Source organism: Eucyclogobius newberryi, unplaced genomic scaffold, assembly GCF_026437365.1.
Source record: "Eucyclogobius newberryi isolate DKJ021-1_F unplaced genomic scaffold, fEucNew1.0.hap1 SCAF_5, whole genome shotgun sequence".
Lineage (NCBI taxonomy): Eukaryota > Metazoa > Chordata > Actinopteri > Gobiiformes > Gobiidae > Eucyclogobius > Eucyclogobius newberryi.
The window spans coordinates 18,105,647-18,120,006 of NW_027316167.1; the positions used below are offsets into that span (position 1 = coordinate 18,105,647).

A 14,360-nucleotide genomic window follows, 5' to 3' on the forward strand; every position below is an offset into this window, starting at 1 on the left:
GTGTTCAGAAAACTATCTTTACCCAGTTCTCTATGACCAAGATAACTTAACATATTAATGACTTAAACTTCTTCAATCCTGCACATATTTTTGTACCAAGTGAATCACAAAAACTAATGTGTCCACTGAGAGACAAGTCCACATTCTTTATTGCCTCCTCCTCATCTCCTGCTGCAATCCCAAACACAATAACGAGTGTTTATTGACTCTGCTCCAGGGGCAACAGGGGAACTAGAACCACATGGCCTCTCACTCCACCTCAAAGACACCTTTATCCTTCCCAGAAATCAGAGAAATTGTCTTTATCTCGGTGAGCACACATTAACTAAAGGAAAACAGACAAAAGCTGTAAACGCAGTTCTGAAAGACCGATTTGTTTATACAGTTGGAGGACACACCCAAGCAGAAACTGTCCATTCATTAACAACTGGAGTTCTGGATACGCAGATACTAATTGATACCAATTGATACTAAAACTAGCATTGAAATTAGATACTTCATTGAATAAGTATCAATACCGAGTTCTGAATTTAGTTTTAACTTTTTTCCAGGTCGACCTTGAAAAAGAGATTTTGATCTCAATGGGGTTTTTCCCTAATTATATTAAGATTAATAAAATAAAACTTGAAATCAGTGATTATTAGAAGAAAAAAGGCTGTAGACATATTTGTTTGAATTTAAATATCAAATACGTGTCGCCTGCTTATGTTTTCCTAAAAGGCTATCCTTCATTATTATCATTATCTCTTCATTGTCATCAATTTAAATATATTTTGCTTCTTATGCGGCTGATGCTAATCCCTTAATTCTATAGATTGTATGAGTACTTAAGATGTAACAAATTCATTCTGACAACACACACTAAAACATCTATAGTATGTCATTTCACGCTGTCCTCTTGTCGTCCTATGGCTGTGTAAACAAGCTGGAGGATCCAAAGATGACATCAGGAGTTTGCATCATCCCAACAGCAAAGTTACTCTAGTGTTCGACTCCACAAAGGAGTGACTGTGTGGAGGTCAAAGGGCAATCACCAGTGCCATTGTGTGTTCATATTGAAAACAAGGGGAGTTTTGACGCCTAAGGATGAGTCAGACTGGCAATTACATTGTAGTGTCTATTCAAGAACTCATTACACATTAAAGTAGTTTACCAACGGACAAGTACACACAGATCTTTCAGCGTATAAATTATGCCAGATATTTCCCCCTCGTGATAGATATTAAAAGAGGCCTTTTTCCTCTTTTTTTCCACATGTAACAAAATAGCATTTGTTTTGCAATATAACAGTTTATTGTAGCTCCGGTCAAAATTACATTGCTGTGAGTCATCTGCGTTTAATTATTGAGCGTTTTTGTCATTCACAAAATAGCAAACTCGACTCTGAAAGTATAGGATTAAAAATTCGTCACAGTGAATAATTAGAATGCAGGGTTAAGATGGTCAGAATCAGGTACAGCTCAAATAAATCAATACAATCATACAAATGTTGAATCAGACTAACTGTGTGTTTACCCTGAGGATTTGGTCTCCTTCCTCCAGACCCTCTTTGGCAGCAGGACTGTCCTCCAAAACTCCTGCCACAAAGATTCCCACATCGTTGCCTCCGGCTAGTCTCAGACCAACACTTTCTCCCTTCTTGAACTTCACCAGCTTCATACTTGGCCTGTGGGCACAAACCACAGCCACATATACAGCAATGTTAATGTTGAACTACATATAATTAAAGTCAATTACTGCCGAAACAACGAATCTGATGTATCCTAACTAACAGATTATGGAAACAGAAAAGTGAATAATTATTATCTCCACTATACACGGATTCCAAAACATGCCATGTGCAGAGAGAAATGGTTTTATGATACAGACAGAGCAATAGCTAAGCAACAAGCATTCTCTATAAACTATACTTAGGTAAAAATGGATTTTTTGCGATTAAATTACAAATGAATTCATCAAGAGTATAATCATCAGACTAAATAAATGTTTGAGCCCTAAAGCCAACAGCAGAGTTGAAGTGACCACACACCTGAGGATACCGTCATCGTGGACAGCGCTGGGCACAGGAGCGTCTGTGGGACTGACGGGGAGGTCGACATCAGGCTGACCAGGCTGGGCATAAACCGGCTTTGGTTCTGCCAAAACAGCAAGAGAATCATTTCAGAAACAGTACGCTTTGAACCATTTGCAAATATTTCTGCCTTTATATAAGACGTTGAATTTAATAATAGCACATCTAGTTCAGTGTAAAACTTTACAAACCTTGAATATAATTTATTTTTGGGCTGCTCAATTATGAAAAACTATATATAATAACGATATATCATAACCATTCCTTCTGTACTGTCAAAAAAAATACAAATACATTTAATTGTAATGTTTTATGACACTTTTGTCTCAAAGCCACCGTAGATTAGAAAATGTCTTTTCTCCAGGTTTTGAGTGTCACAATGAGCTCACATTATCTTTCAGAACAGAAGGTAATTCATTGTATTTTTAATTCTGATAAATTGCAAAGCCCTAAATGATTATTGCAAAAAGCTAAAGAAAGATGAACAAAAACAAGAGAATGTGTGAGACAAAGACTATGGATTGGAAAGGCGACTGTACCAGGCAGAGGGGGCAAACCGCCGGAGCTGGCCTGGTCACTGGTTTGGGACAGGACCCCGTCATCTGAGCTTTTAACGGGCGTGGAAATGCCCCCTGGTTTAGACAGACGCTCCTCATCTCGACTCCTGTGGCTGAAAGTACACAACAAATTAACTACAAAAGGTACAACAGGCAAAAACAACTGATCAAGTGATTCTTAAAATAAACACGTCAAATGCTTCCTATAATTGGAATCAAAAAAGAAAGGGGTGGGAAAAAAAGATGAAAAAGCCACAAGAAACTGGAGCACAACATGAACAATTATCAGCATTAAACTGCAGAAATGCCACAGGAAGTACACAATGAAAAGAAAACATTTTTACACAATCACAATATTATAACCAGATACAAAAAATAGCTGGTAAAATTGCACAACGGGTCAAATAGAATAAAGCAATACATCACAAAGTAGATCAAATATACATCTAAATATACCACGGACATATACAACCAAAGCTATAGTTTTTCATGAAATGTATAATGTGTTTTACTATTGAGAAGTGCAATTTCCTCAACACAAATCCTTTTTGTCTTAACCACAGAGTGACCTTACAGTCAGAGCGGAGACAAAAAAATCAGATTCAGGTTGCCCAACATAAACTTCTGAGAGGATACTTTTCAGAGTTCCTGTTTAACCTGGTTAAAATAAACACGGGAGAACTGCGTGTGCGCTCGAGTGCATTTCTAGCAGGCCGGACCGAGGAGAAGGGTCTGTGCGGCTTAAAACAATGGTTGAATTCCAGCTGTGTCACATGACCGGCTGCTGGCACAGCTCTGGCGCAGAATTCAGGAGCTTTTGTGCAAGAATGTGAAGGTGCAAGCTGCGCCGCTCACTCAAGGCGGTAGACTGACTGCACTGCATTGTTTGAGCTCAAAGACATGACAGATATTTGTTTTGAGATTGTGAGGTTCTTTCCCTTTAGTTCAGTGACATTTCCACAGAATGCTTTCATTTAAGCAGCTCTTCACTGCCGTCACATTTTCGCTACTATTTTTCTTAACTTTCTTGCATTTTGAACTATTACATACTACAATCTAAATATTAGTATCCACTTTAAATGCACTGTAATTGGGATATATTATATTGCTACTGATGAACAATGTATGAGAGAAATAATTCAACTGAATGGTTACTTATGCCTTTGGATCTGATTGAACAACATTTAAGCAACAATTAAAGGTGGGCAAGATATAGAAATGTAGATAATATTGTGAATGTTGTTCTGAAGAAAAGTTGTTAAATTGTTTATTTTTAAAAAGATTTTGATGATTTTACAGACATTTCTTTTTTTTCTGATACTTTAACCTTAGATAATGCGTTCAAAGACGTGCTTCTGTTGGATAATATAATATCATCTAACGATCTTTACCGGGATACTCACAAAAAAAACTAAATTACGACAACCAAAATGCCCCCAAAATAATTATTTTTGCCCACCCAACATACAGTTAGGTTTTTGAAAATATTACTTGACAAAGATTCCATTTATTTAAATAACTGATTAAACGACTGAACAAAATGCAACGCAGGAGAAATAACCAAAGGCAAATATATCTGCAGACACAGTGCAACGAGTGACTGAGGCCGAGCGTGAGAAGAAACACAACACTCGGAGAAACAGTGCGTAGTGTAACTCCTGACTGCGCTATTTCTCTACTGCAAAACACGGCTAAAAAGGCCTCAGAGTTAGTGACAGGTCCCCAGCGTCGTCCCCAGCGTCGTCCCGAGCGTCCTCACAGTCTCACAGCGCACAGAGAGAGGAGGAGCTGCCAAAACAGAGGCAGGAATAATGACGAGAACAAACGACGCCACTAACATGCAGACAGAAACTTACTTTAGCGTTCAGGTAAATACCTCTTAACACTGCAAACTAATCGACAGTTGAATACGTACAAAATACAAGAACTAATGAATATCACTTAACACGCGCACAAATGGCTGGTCTTAATGTCTGAATAAAGTACGATATTCAAATGATATTATGTCAATCCAACAGAAATTTAGTTAAAACATGTCTTTAAACTTGTTGGTTGAGGTTTAATTATAAGACAAAATTGAAATGTCTGTCAAATGAATCACAAAAGTGCAGAAATATCACCTCATACCCATATTTTACAACTTTTTTTCATTTTTAATCAGCTTTTTGCAGCATTTCCCCCCCACAAATTTTGCATTACATTCATGATATATCTCAATTTCGATATATATATATTGCCCATCTATAATTAGCCATAAAATTAAATATGTAATATATAATCAATATAATAATAATTACTCACACAACGTGTTCCATTATTTGAACCATGTTGCTTAAAAATGTAAAGTTCCCTCTCGTATGAAGTTCAGCTCAGTTTGGATGAATAGCTTTTTTGACTCGTTCAGTTAAAAACACAGACGCATCGTGTACAGGGGAAAAGAATGTGTCCTCGCCCAGCAGCCAATCAGGTGCAGCGAACCATCAGGCCCGGGGCAAAGCACTGTGGGAAGTATGTCAAATTCTTCTGTTCACTTCCTAAACGAGCCGATAGTAAAACGTGACATACAAGAGATAGCCGTGTACTTTGGGTTACAAAACATAGAGACAGGTTTTGTTGAGTACTAAGGGGTTAATTAGTAGAAAATTAATAAGTATATAACTCCTTAATAACTAATAATGTGTCCAGTGAGTGAAAATGCAATTCTATTATTACGGACGGAAGTACGTCATCATTTTTACATTGCTTTTACATTAGTCATTATATCAGTGGGAGGACATGTTTCCTGAGGTTTTCACTCCCTTGAATAACATTTGTCTATTTTTCCAGTAAGTCGACCAATGGGGAGTCATCGTCGTGACATTCCCGAAAACACAATTTGCTTATTTTTGAATGAAGAGTTAATTTGCAAAAACAGTCGAAGGCTTCCAATTTCCTCTTCAAAGATCAGTTTTAATTCCACGTTTCTTTATGAAATCTCCTTAACTCATCTCAAATATGTGCAAAACATTTTTATAAAAATAAATCAAAACTGAAATCTTTTCTTATAATCAACAATTGCAGATGTTTGACAAAAGTATCTGGACTGGAGGAATATATTTTTGTGCTATTACCGTATTTTCCGGACTATAAGTCGCTTTTTTCATACTTTTGGCCAGGGTGCGACTTATATTTATACTCCGGAGCGACTTATGTGATATTATTTGTTATTTTCACACTTGCAACCGCATTTCATACTCCAGTGCAACTTAAATATAGTGTTTTTTTTCTCTTCTCTATTATGCATTTTTTGGCGGGTGCGACTTATACTCGGGTAAAATAAAATAATATGTGAAAGACAGTGTTCCTCACGTCTTGCAGACCACAGCTTTATGGAGACTTGGGGGGGCTTAAGTTAGCGTGTGATAGTTTATGTCTTTACCTTTAGATTTATGCATTAATGCAGCGAGTTACTTAGTCAGCAGCCTCTAACCTGCCGAGTGAATGATGTCTGAGGAGCAGCGCAGCAGGAGATGGATGGAAACGCCCGTGTTGGTGTGACAGATGAGGATCTGGTGTGTGCGAGTGCTTTTCATTTACCTGCCGTTGCTGATGGGCCGAGGCGAGAGGCGCAGAGGGTCTGATGGCTCGGCTCTGTCAGGGGAGCGAGATCGACCTCTCCCGGGGGATCGATTGGAATGGTCTGAGGTTATTGAATGGATTTCTGAAATGTCTGTCAAATTTGATGAAAGATTAGAGCTGACGGAAAATGCATAATTCAATGAAGCGAAAATGAGCTGTTTTACCATCTCTGTCCGAATTGTTTGCTGACGGGATGCTGTCGTCTAGGTCAGGAATGTTGAGCAGAGTGGCTCTGTCGTCTCTCTGGACGACCATCTTCAGTTTACCTTTTGACCTCTCAATGAGCTTTTTGGCATCTATCAGTGATAAATTCTCTGTAACTGTGCCATTTATCTATAAAAGGAAGGAGTAAGAGAAATCACCTTCATTAAACGTCTAATAGACTACTGACAGTAACAAATTAACAAATGAGGAACAGTTTCATTTTTAAACATTCATACAGAATAAGACTCATCCTCTGAAGAGTGGTTCAGTCCTACCTTCAGTACAACATCTCCCTCCTGTATGTGCCCATCTCTTGCTGCAAGGCTTTCAGGAGAAATATCCTTCACAAAAATGTGACTTGCCAAACGCAGTCCATATTCTGCTTTCATAGAAACAGAGTGAAGTTAATAACTTAAAAAACAAATCAAATGAAGGGCCGTGGGCTTTAAGGACCCTGTGTGTTGCTTACCTTCACTTTTGCGTGACTTGACGAGTGTGACCTTGGAGGGCCGGCTCTGGGCAGAGGAGGCCTGGGATCTGCGGTCAGAGCGAGGGGAGATGCTGCGTTCTCTGGACTCGCTGTGGTCCCGTCTGCGCTCAGGCCGTCGCCCTGTACCCGTGCCTCCACTCGCCCCGTAGGCACTTGGACCGTCGCGCTGGTCGTAGGCTTCTTCATCGGAGTCTTCCTCCTGCTCTGACATCGTCTCTCTGTCTCCTGTTCGAGACACGGGGATTTGCACTTTCCTCTTCCTTCTAATCGTCTGAGAACATTTGGTTGATATAAATGACATTTTCTTCACAGTTCTAATCTATGTTCATGGCTTGAACTTACTATCTTTGCATTCTTCCCGCTCTTCCGCAACTGCTGTACTGCGTAGGCATGTTCTACATTGTCCATCGAGACGGCATTTACCATTACCACACGATCATTTTCCCTACAACAAAATATATGAACACACAATGTCTAAAACGTGGCTGATGTGGATATGGCTGAAGTCTTACAGTAGCAGTCCTTCGGCGGGCCCTCCTTTTAACACATCAGAGATCACTATGGACGTCTCACCACTTTGAAAATGAGGGTTGTCTCTTCCACCAGAAATGGCAATACCAAACCCAAATCCAGGCGCCTGTTCACAAAATCAGACAGAGCAGCAGAATTTGAGTGATGGATTGTACTATATCAATCAAATATATATTATTGTCCCAGGGGGGAAGTTGTTCTAGGGCAAAAGTGCTGAGCAACTGAAGAACATACAATACACAGGAAGGACAAACAGCTCATGGAAAACAAACAAATACAAAGATATTGTCATAGATAGTTCATAATAGCATTAAAACATAAAAACCTAGGTTAAAAAACTATTCAAGTTAAACTGTAGTTAGGAAAGTGCACTTGATGACAAAGCTCTGTCTGTTTGTTTTACATCTGAGAGCTCTGAACCGTCTCCCTGATGGAAGGAGAGTAAAGTACGTGGGAAGGATCTTATACAATTTTATGGGCCATCCTGGACACCGAGCCTGTATTCATGTCCTGAAGGAAGGGAATGTTCATCACTTTCCTCACACTGATGGACCCAAACCATAGAGACACATTGAACTGAGCTTTCCACTGTAGTTTCGAAGAGCGCTCTGTTATTGCCGGCGCAGGGAGCTTCACCAGGGGAGGGCGTCATGTGATGTAATCTTATAACCGCAACAACACCAGAGCTGAGAAGAGCAGGCCGCACTGGGCAACTCCTATAGCCGCAATAAAGCCACTACTAATTAGATTACAACAAGCGGGTCAGTCTAGACAGGTGCTACGCTCACGGCACAATGGCATCAACTTATCAGAGGTTACCATCTCACAGTCAAACACCACCACAAGACAATAAGTTTAAGGAGACAAGAGTCTTCTTTACATTTACGGAGCTTAACGTAAAGTGATAGCATCCATCGTGCAGTGTCTGATAGAAACTGGTAGAAACTGTGGTTATCACCTTTACATATACACTCGCACTAATTCCTTGAGTTTCTATAGTTTTATTTGGAGGAGTGCGATACCAACAGGAAGGAAGTGAGAAGAAGTAGTAAGGAAGCTGGTGCTGATGTTGGAGTTCCTTAGCTTTGTTTCCTGCCATCTGGATTCTCCGACCATTGTTCCCTAGACGTACATCCTGCCGCTGCAGCTGGCCGCTCAGAGACAAGAGGCGGGTCGGTGCGGAGCAGACTTAGCTGAGTGAAGATGCGCTGGTGTGCCACAGACGAACATGGCGGGAGCAGGACAATGGGGAGAACGGGGAGAGAGACGAGTGAATGAAAGAGTAGTACACTTACCCTGTGAAGAGTCACCGTGTGCTGTTCCCAGATTACAGTTTCCTCCATCGCTGCACTCTGCAACACAAGAGCAAAAGCTTCCGTCAGTCACAAGCTAGTACCGTAAATCAATCAAGACAACCAGACGTTTCGCTGGGCAGGAGTTGCACATATCTAGTTATTTCCAGTTCCACGGATTCCTGAACAACTAAGAGAGTAAAAGACTTGCCTAAAACAAAGTTCAAGCACAGCAACAACAACATTTTGCAACTTTATGTGATCAGACAAATGTAAATGCTGCCTAATTCTTAACCATATCCTGACATAAAAGCCCTTCTAATAAATGTTCTACACAACGTCAGTATCAGTGCATCTCCTTTTTGAACTTTGAAGGTGTTAATTTGACATCGAGACAAAGTACTGAAAAACAAACAGATAATCAATTAATGTTGTTGTTTGGTCATATTTAATTTCTACTTTAACAGCCTCACTCAGGATTGCAGAGGGGCCAAAGCCAACCGCCTTAAAATAATTAATGAGTGAAAGGGAAGACTGCTGAAGCAGACGGTGTGACATAGAAATGAGTCCGACCATCGACTTAAATGTCGTTAAGCTCCAAAACAATGTGTGCTTTGCTGTTGTTAGTGTTCAAGAGCGTATCAGACCAGTGTGGGTAAACCATCAGTGCAGAGGGACAGTGGCTTCACAGATTGAGTGAACATTCCGCATGATTCCAGGCCAGGTCATTAGAGAGCAATGGAGCAATGAAAGTATTTAGCTGCTCTTCTAACCTCACACAGGATTAGACTGCAGCTGGAGAGCTGTTTTTCCACTGTGTTAAGAAAGATTACACCAAATACACAGCCTTTTGATCATATCCTGAATGAAATAATAACAATACAACAGTTTACAATAGTAAGGCAAGGCATACGTAGATACACTATAGAGTTTGTTAATGAAGTGTAAGATGAAATGGCAAAGAAATAACAAATTAAAACATGGATTTAAAACAAGGACTTGGAAGATTTGGAGTTCTCTTCTGACTCAGTAAGTGTTTATGATTCAGTCTGGGGCTGTCAAAAGAAAAGAAAAAAGGCAGCCATACATTAATAAAAACTGTAGCTAGTTAATGTACTAAATTGATTGAAACTGAAAAAAATAAACAAATAGAATAAAAACTCATGCATGCGAGGTTGTCTTGACACTGCATAAACACAAACATGAATCCTCAGACATTAACTGACTTGAGGAAAAGTGGCAGCAAAGTTTGTACACACAACCTTAAACCATGATGAGAGAAGTTTATAAAAAACATTGCGGCTTCTAATGTTTGGTTCTAAAATTTAAGGATAAGAAATTGTCCCATTTGCTTTCTGCAACACTGATTAAATAGAAGGAAGAAGTAAACCACAAATACAAATTGTACCCTCAACATATTTCAGGCCTCTAAACATTTGCTCATCATTGGAAATCCTTTAAATCAGGCCGTACTTAGAGCTCCTTTCTAACTGCTACATCCTCAGTTTTAATGGCGAGGCATCTCTGTTTGCGCCTGTGGCAACGAAGCCGTGTGTGGCAGACTGCAGAGACACAGACACGCTCACTCCATAATCAGAGCTTTAAAATGATATACACTATGTCATCTGCCCATACATTCAACATTATTATCTGTCTCTCACCCGCTCATCAGTGAAGCCCTAAACTGCCCCAAAATACCACCTTCACCATCGCTGTGGTCATTACTGTCAGCACCTTCTCCGCTTAAGTACACACTTCTCTTCAGGCGCACGCTGACATGGCAACACTTACAACCAATTATGGGAAGTCATTTATATTGTATTTAAAGTAATATATATGAATACCTGTCAATTAGACCTACAATTATTTAAAGTTTGACTACTGAGAATTCAATACATGAGCGCAAAATGTGGGCAATACAGTCAAGTATTTATAGTATACATAAATTGGATTTGATTAAAAAAAAAGATATGCTGAATGATGGGTAATTAATCACGTTTTCATTGAGTCGTGATCACAGAGTTGTGTTTTCAAATGTATAAACACATAAAAACAAACAGAGAACGAGTACAAGACCAGAGAGAAAAGACATAAACCAAAATATGTAGACATCCACCAAAAACAGAGAGGAAAAAAAAGACAAATCAAGACACACAGAACTCAAAGAAAGCGTCACATTTAGTCCACCGTCTGTTGAATTTGCCTATTTTTGACTAGTTCCTTTTAGACTTGTCGTAAAGCATTCCTAGAATCCAATAAGCTCCGTGCACAACGCTGATTGCTTACTCACCGGTATTGACACAGTTTTATGGTATTATTTTAAAGGTATTACTCTTTAAAATGAATGTGCTTTTATTACTGTCAGTTATTTGAACACTGAGGTTGAACTATTCTCTCGTGCTCTTGTTCTTTCGGTTTGGTGGGTAACAATTTGTTGCAGGATGTATCAATAAATCACAACTAGACCTGCAATGAACGTGATTTACGCCCTTCATTTAGTGTATTGAAAGCATAATGGAACTCAGCCATGAGAAGAGGCACAAATACCTAATACAATTTACAAGAGCATAATCCTTAAATACAAGCATTGATGAAGGTGATAGCTTAAGTAGGGCTGGGCTAAATATGTAAATATCAAAAATTGCTGGATTTCAGATGACATAACATTCAACAGGCCAATAATATTAAATGCAGATGGCGGCAACTGAAATTATTATGGTTAAAATGCAGACTGTTGTAATATAAGAAGTTAATGAGGCTAGTCACTAATAGAACGCATCATATTAAACATTTGTGAATTTACCCTTTAGCTATTTATAGCAAAGTACAATGTAATCAGAAGGGAAAGTGGCTCTCACCCCCCATCTGAGCTTATTTAATCATATTCCAGAATCTGAAAACAACCAATATAAATGGATACAAATATAATAATATAATTTCTTAAAGATGAGCTCATGATTCATGCAGTTTGTATATTTTATCTGCCTCTAAGTGGGTAACTAAAGCCATCTATTGTTTCTGAAAGTTCATACTTCTCTGTGATTGGTTTAATCCACTCACTTTGAACATGAATTGGGCCAAACCAATAGGAGCGGGTGGAGAAAAGAGTGTTTGAGTGTCGCACTGCATCAAACAGAAAAGCATCACGAGATGACGACATAATCAAAACAGCATATTGTCAGAATCAGATCACCATTAACTGTTTTTATTGCCATACCGCCCACCCGTGAGCTTATGTGAAGTATATGGACCGCACAAAGACAAAAGGCACACGAATTAGCCAATTAGCCGCAAACTAGCATTAGACCACAAGGCCAGGTGTGAATAAGCTAATCCCAGGAGCTGCTTCAAATCATAATCGAAGCTCCCCATAAGACGGTGCAGCGTTTGCTTCATTTTTCTGCGTAGACAATGAACCCTCCTGCACACACGGTTGCCCTCTGACCCTAATTTCCATGGCAGCTCGGGGTGTGGATGTTATTTATGTCCATAATTGGCGCAGAGGGTTCCGAGGTCCCCCCATAACCCCACCATCCTGTACGCCTGCCCCTGCGACGCCCACAGAAACTATTGTGAGAAAGAGTGTCCTGACCCATTTAAGATTTACCCCCCCACCCCCCCTTCCCCCTCCTGACATTCCCTTATCCCAAACACTCCTCCTATATCCATCCATCCGTTCATCCATTCATGTTCCACCAGTCCAACTGTCCCAAACAACAACGCTCGGGGGCTCGAGTGTGGAAAGGAAGGCGGGGCGGTGGTTGTGGTGGTGGCCTCGTCCTTGAACTGTGGGGTCAACTGATTTAGCGCAGAGAGGGAGAAGAGGCGAACAAGGCCGTGAGAGCCGCCGCGGGTGCATACAGTAGCCCGGGACAGCGCCGCGCATTGGAGGGTCACAAGAAAGCTCTGGGTTAGGACTCTTGAAGCAGTAAAAAGAGTGATCTGGAAGCGGAGCGTCCAGGTTCATTTGTTAAGAGAGATGAAACAATGACTAGAGCAGAGATTGCAAATGGACTTTTCCCCTTAACAACGTTGAAATAAGACGTGACAATGTTTTTACGAGCGAGCGGCACAGCACTCAAGTACAACGCCGCGCGCGCTAAGACTGTACCACATACAACAAATAAAGTGAACATGAATCACTCCTTAGTACGTCCAGCCAAGTGTTCGAGTCGCTGTATTTATGTGTGGATGACAGGGCTGCGCAATTAATCAAGTTTTCATTGAATAGAGATGCAAGAAGTGTTATAAAGCATCAATGATCAGCTCGGGACTTTATAATCGAGGTCCACAGCCAATCCTTTGTCAGGAAAAGTATGTGGTTGGGAGCAGAGTTCAGACTTTGAAGACATTTTGAACAGTTTGTGTGTCAAATCAATGGCATCGGTTAAAAATCCATCTTGCCTCTGTTCATACAATTTTGATTGAAAGCCATATGTATTTGTTTTTATTAGTATAAAACCATTTAGTGGATGGAAATGAGTGAAGATTTGTATGATGTAATCCGGCACATATTTTTCTAGCTGTTCAAGCTCATGAGATGTTGTTAAGTTTTTTAAAAATTGTCACTAAAGAGAAGAAAAGAGAAAAATGTGTCTTTTATCATTTCAAGCGAGTTTATTTAAGGAGCGGGCCTCGAGGAATATCTGATGAAACAGTCTCACAAACAAGATCCAAGAGATAAATGTGACAGTCGCCAATGTGCAACTTGCATGCGGCTTTTGAGAGTCTACCGAAGTAATGCATAATATACATCTAAATGAACAATATTGATAGTGAATATATGTCAATGTTAAGCATATGTGACAGGCAAGTTCAGAGTGAGGTCTCGTGGAGGGAGAGTTGGGCGTTGGCTGTTTGAAACGGTCCGAGGACACAGGTCAGAGTGAGTCAGAGGAAAAAAACTGACTGTAAAACCAAAGACTTCCAGGCACTAAACAACAAACAAGCAGGTGACAGAACCACCAGAAAAGTAGAAAAGTTACAAAGAAACAAACAAATGACTCATGCATTAAGACAGTTGGTGAGCAGAACTGAAGATGTGTCAGTCTTTCCATTTAACTGTGAAACTATTCAGGGGTGTAGCTGGTTCCCTGATGAGATTAAGACTTTAATTAATGATGTTATTAAATGTCTGACCCTGGCTGATTGTGAGTGGCATGAAGGGAGCAGGAGCTGTCAACTAAATGAATGCAAGAATAGAAACGGACACACCTTTTTGAACTGTAATTGCTAAGAAATATGGTATTAGTAATATGTGTTGTATTTGTAATATTCAAGATCATACAAAAGATATGTGTACATAGCAAAAACAAACACGCACAAATGACTTTCTGTGTTACAAACTAAGAAAAAAGGTACAGGAACAAAGACCAGGAGACTCTGAAGTTGTGTGAAACAATGGAGTACTTGATGTGTGGTGTGACGGCAGCCTGGTGTATTTATACTTCCATATTAGTCAGGTCTGAGCTCTGGCCAAAGCAGCAAGGCCCAGGGCGGGAAAACAAAAGCCATCAGAATGCGGGCACACACGCGGGCACACACACGCGGACACACACACGCGGACACACACACGCGGACACACACACGCGGACACA

At 40.1% G+C, this 14,360-nt stretch overlaps 1 protein-coding gene across 10 annotated transcripts in view; it reads right to left on the minus strand.

The window, feature by feature from the left end:
* Positions 1–14,360, minus strand: part of tjp1a (tight junction protein 1a) — an 87,407-nt gene that overhangs the window by 14,983 nt on the left and 58,064 nt on the right. For 6 of the 10 annotated variants that reach the window (XM_072464801.1, XM_072464797.1, XM_072464795.1 and 3 more), the window contains exons 3-12: positions 8,767–8,823; positions 7,453–7,577; positions 7,283–7,385; positions 6,920–7,211; positions 6,726–6,829; positions 6,411–6,579; positions 6,205–6,337; positions 2,611–2,741; positions 2,030–2,135; positions 1,516–1,666 (exon numbers count right to left, since the gene is read on the minus strand). In XM_072464801.1, the coding sequence (XP_072320902.1) occupies positions 1,516–1,666; positions 2,030–2,135; positions 2,611–2,741; positions 6,205–6,337; positions 6,411–6,579; positions 6,726–6,829; positions 6,920–7,211; positions 7,283–7,385; positions 7,453–7,577; positions 8,767–8,823 (1,371 nt within the window). Of the gene's footprint in view, positions 1–1,515; positions 1,667–2,029; positions 2,136–2,610; positions 2,742–6,204; positions 6,338–6,410; positions 6,580–6,725; positions 6,833–6,919; positions 7,212–7,282; positions 7,386–7,452; positions 7,578–8,766; positions 8,824–14,360 lie in introns of all 10 variants that reach the window. The other 4 variants (XM_072464794.1, XM_072464792.1, XM_072464796.1 and 1 more) reach the window with 1 other exon arrangement.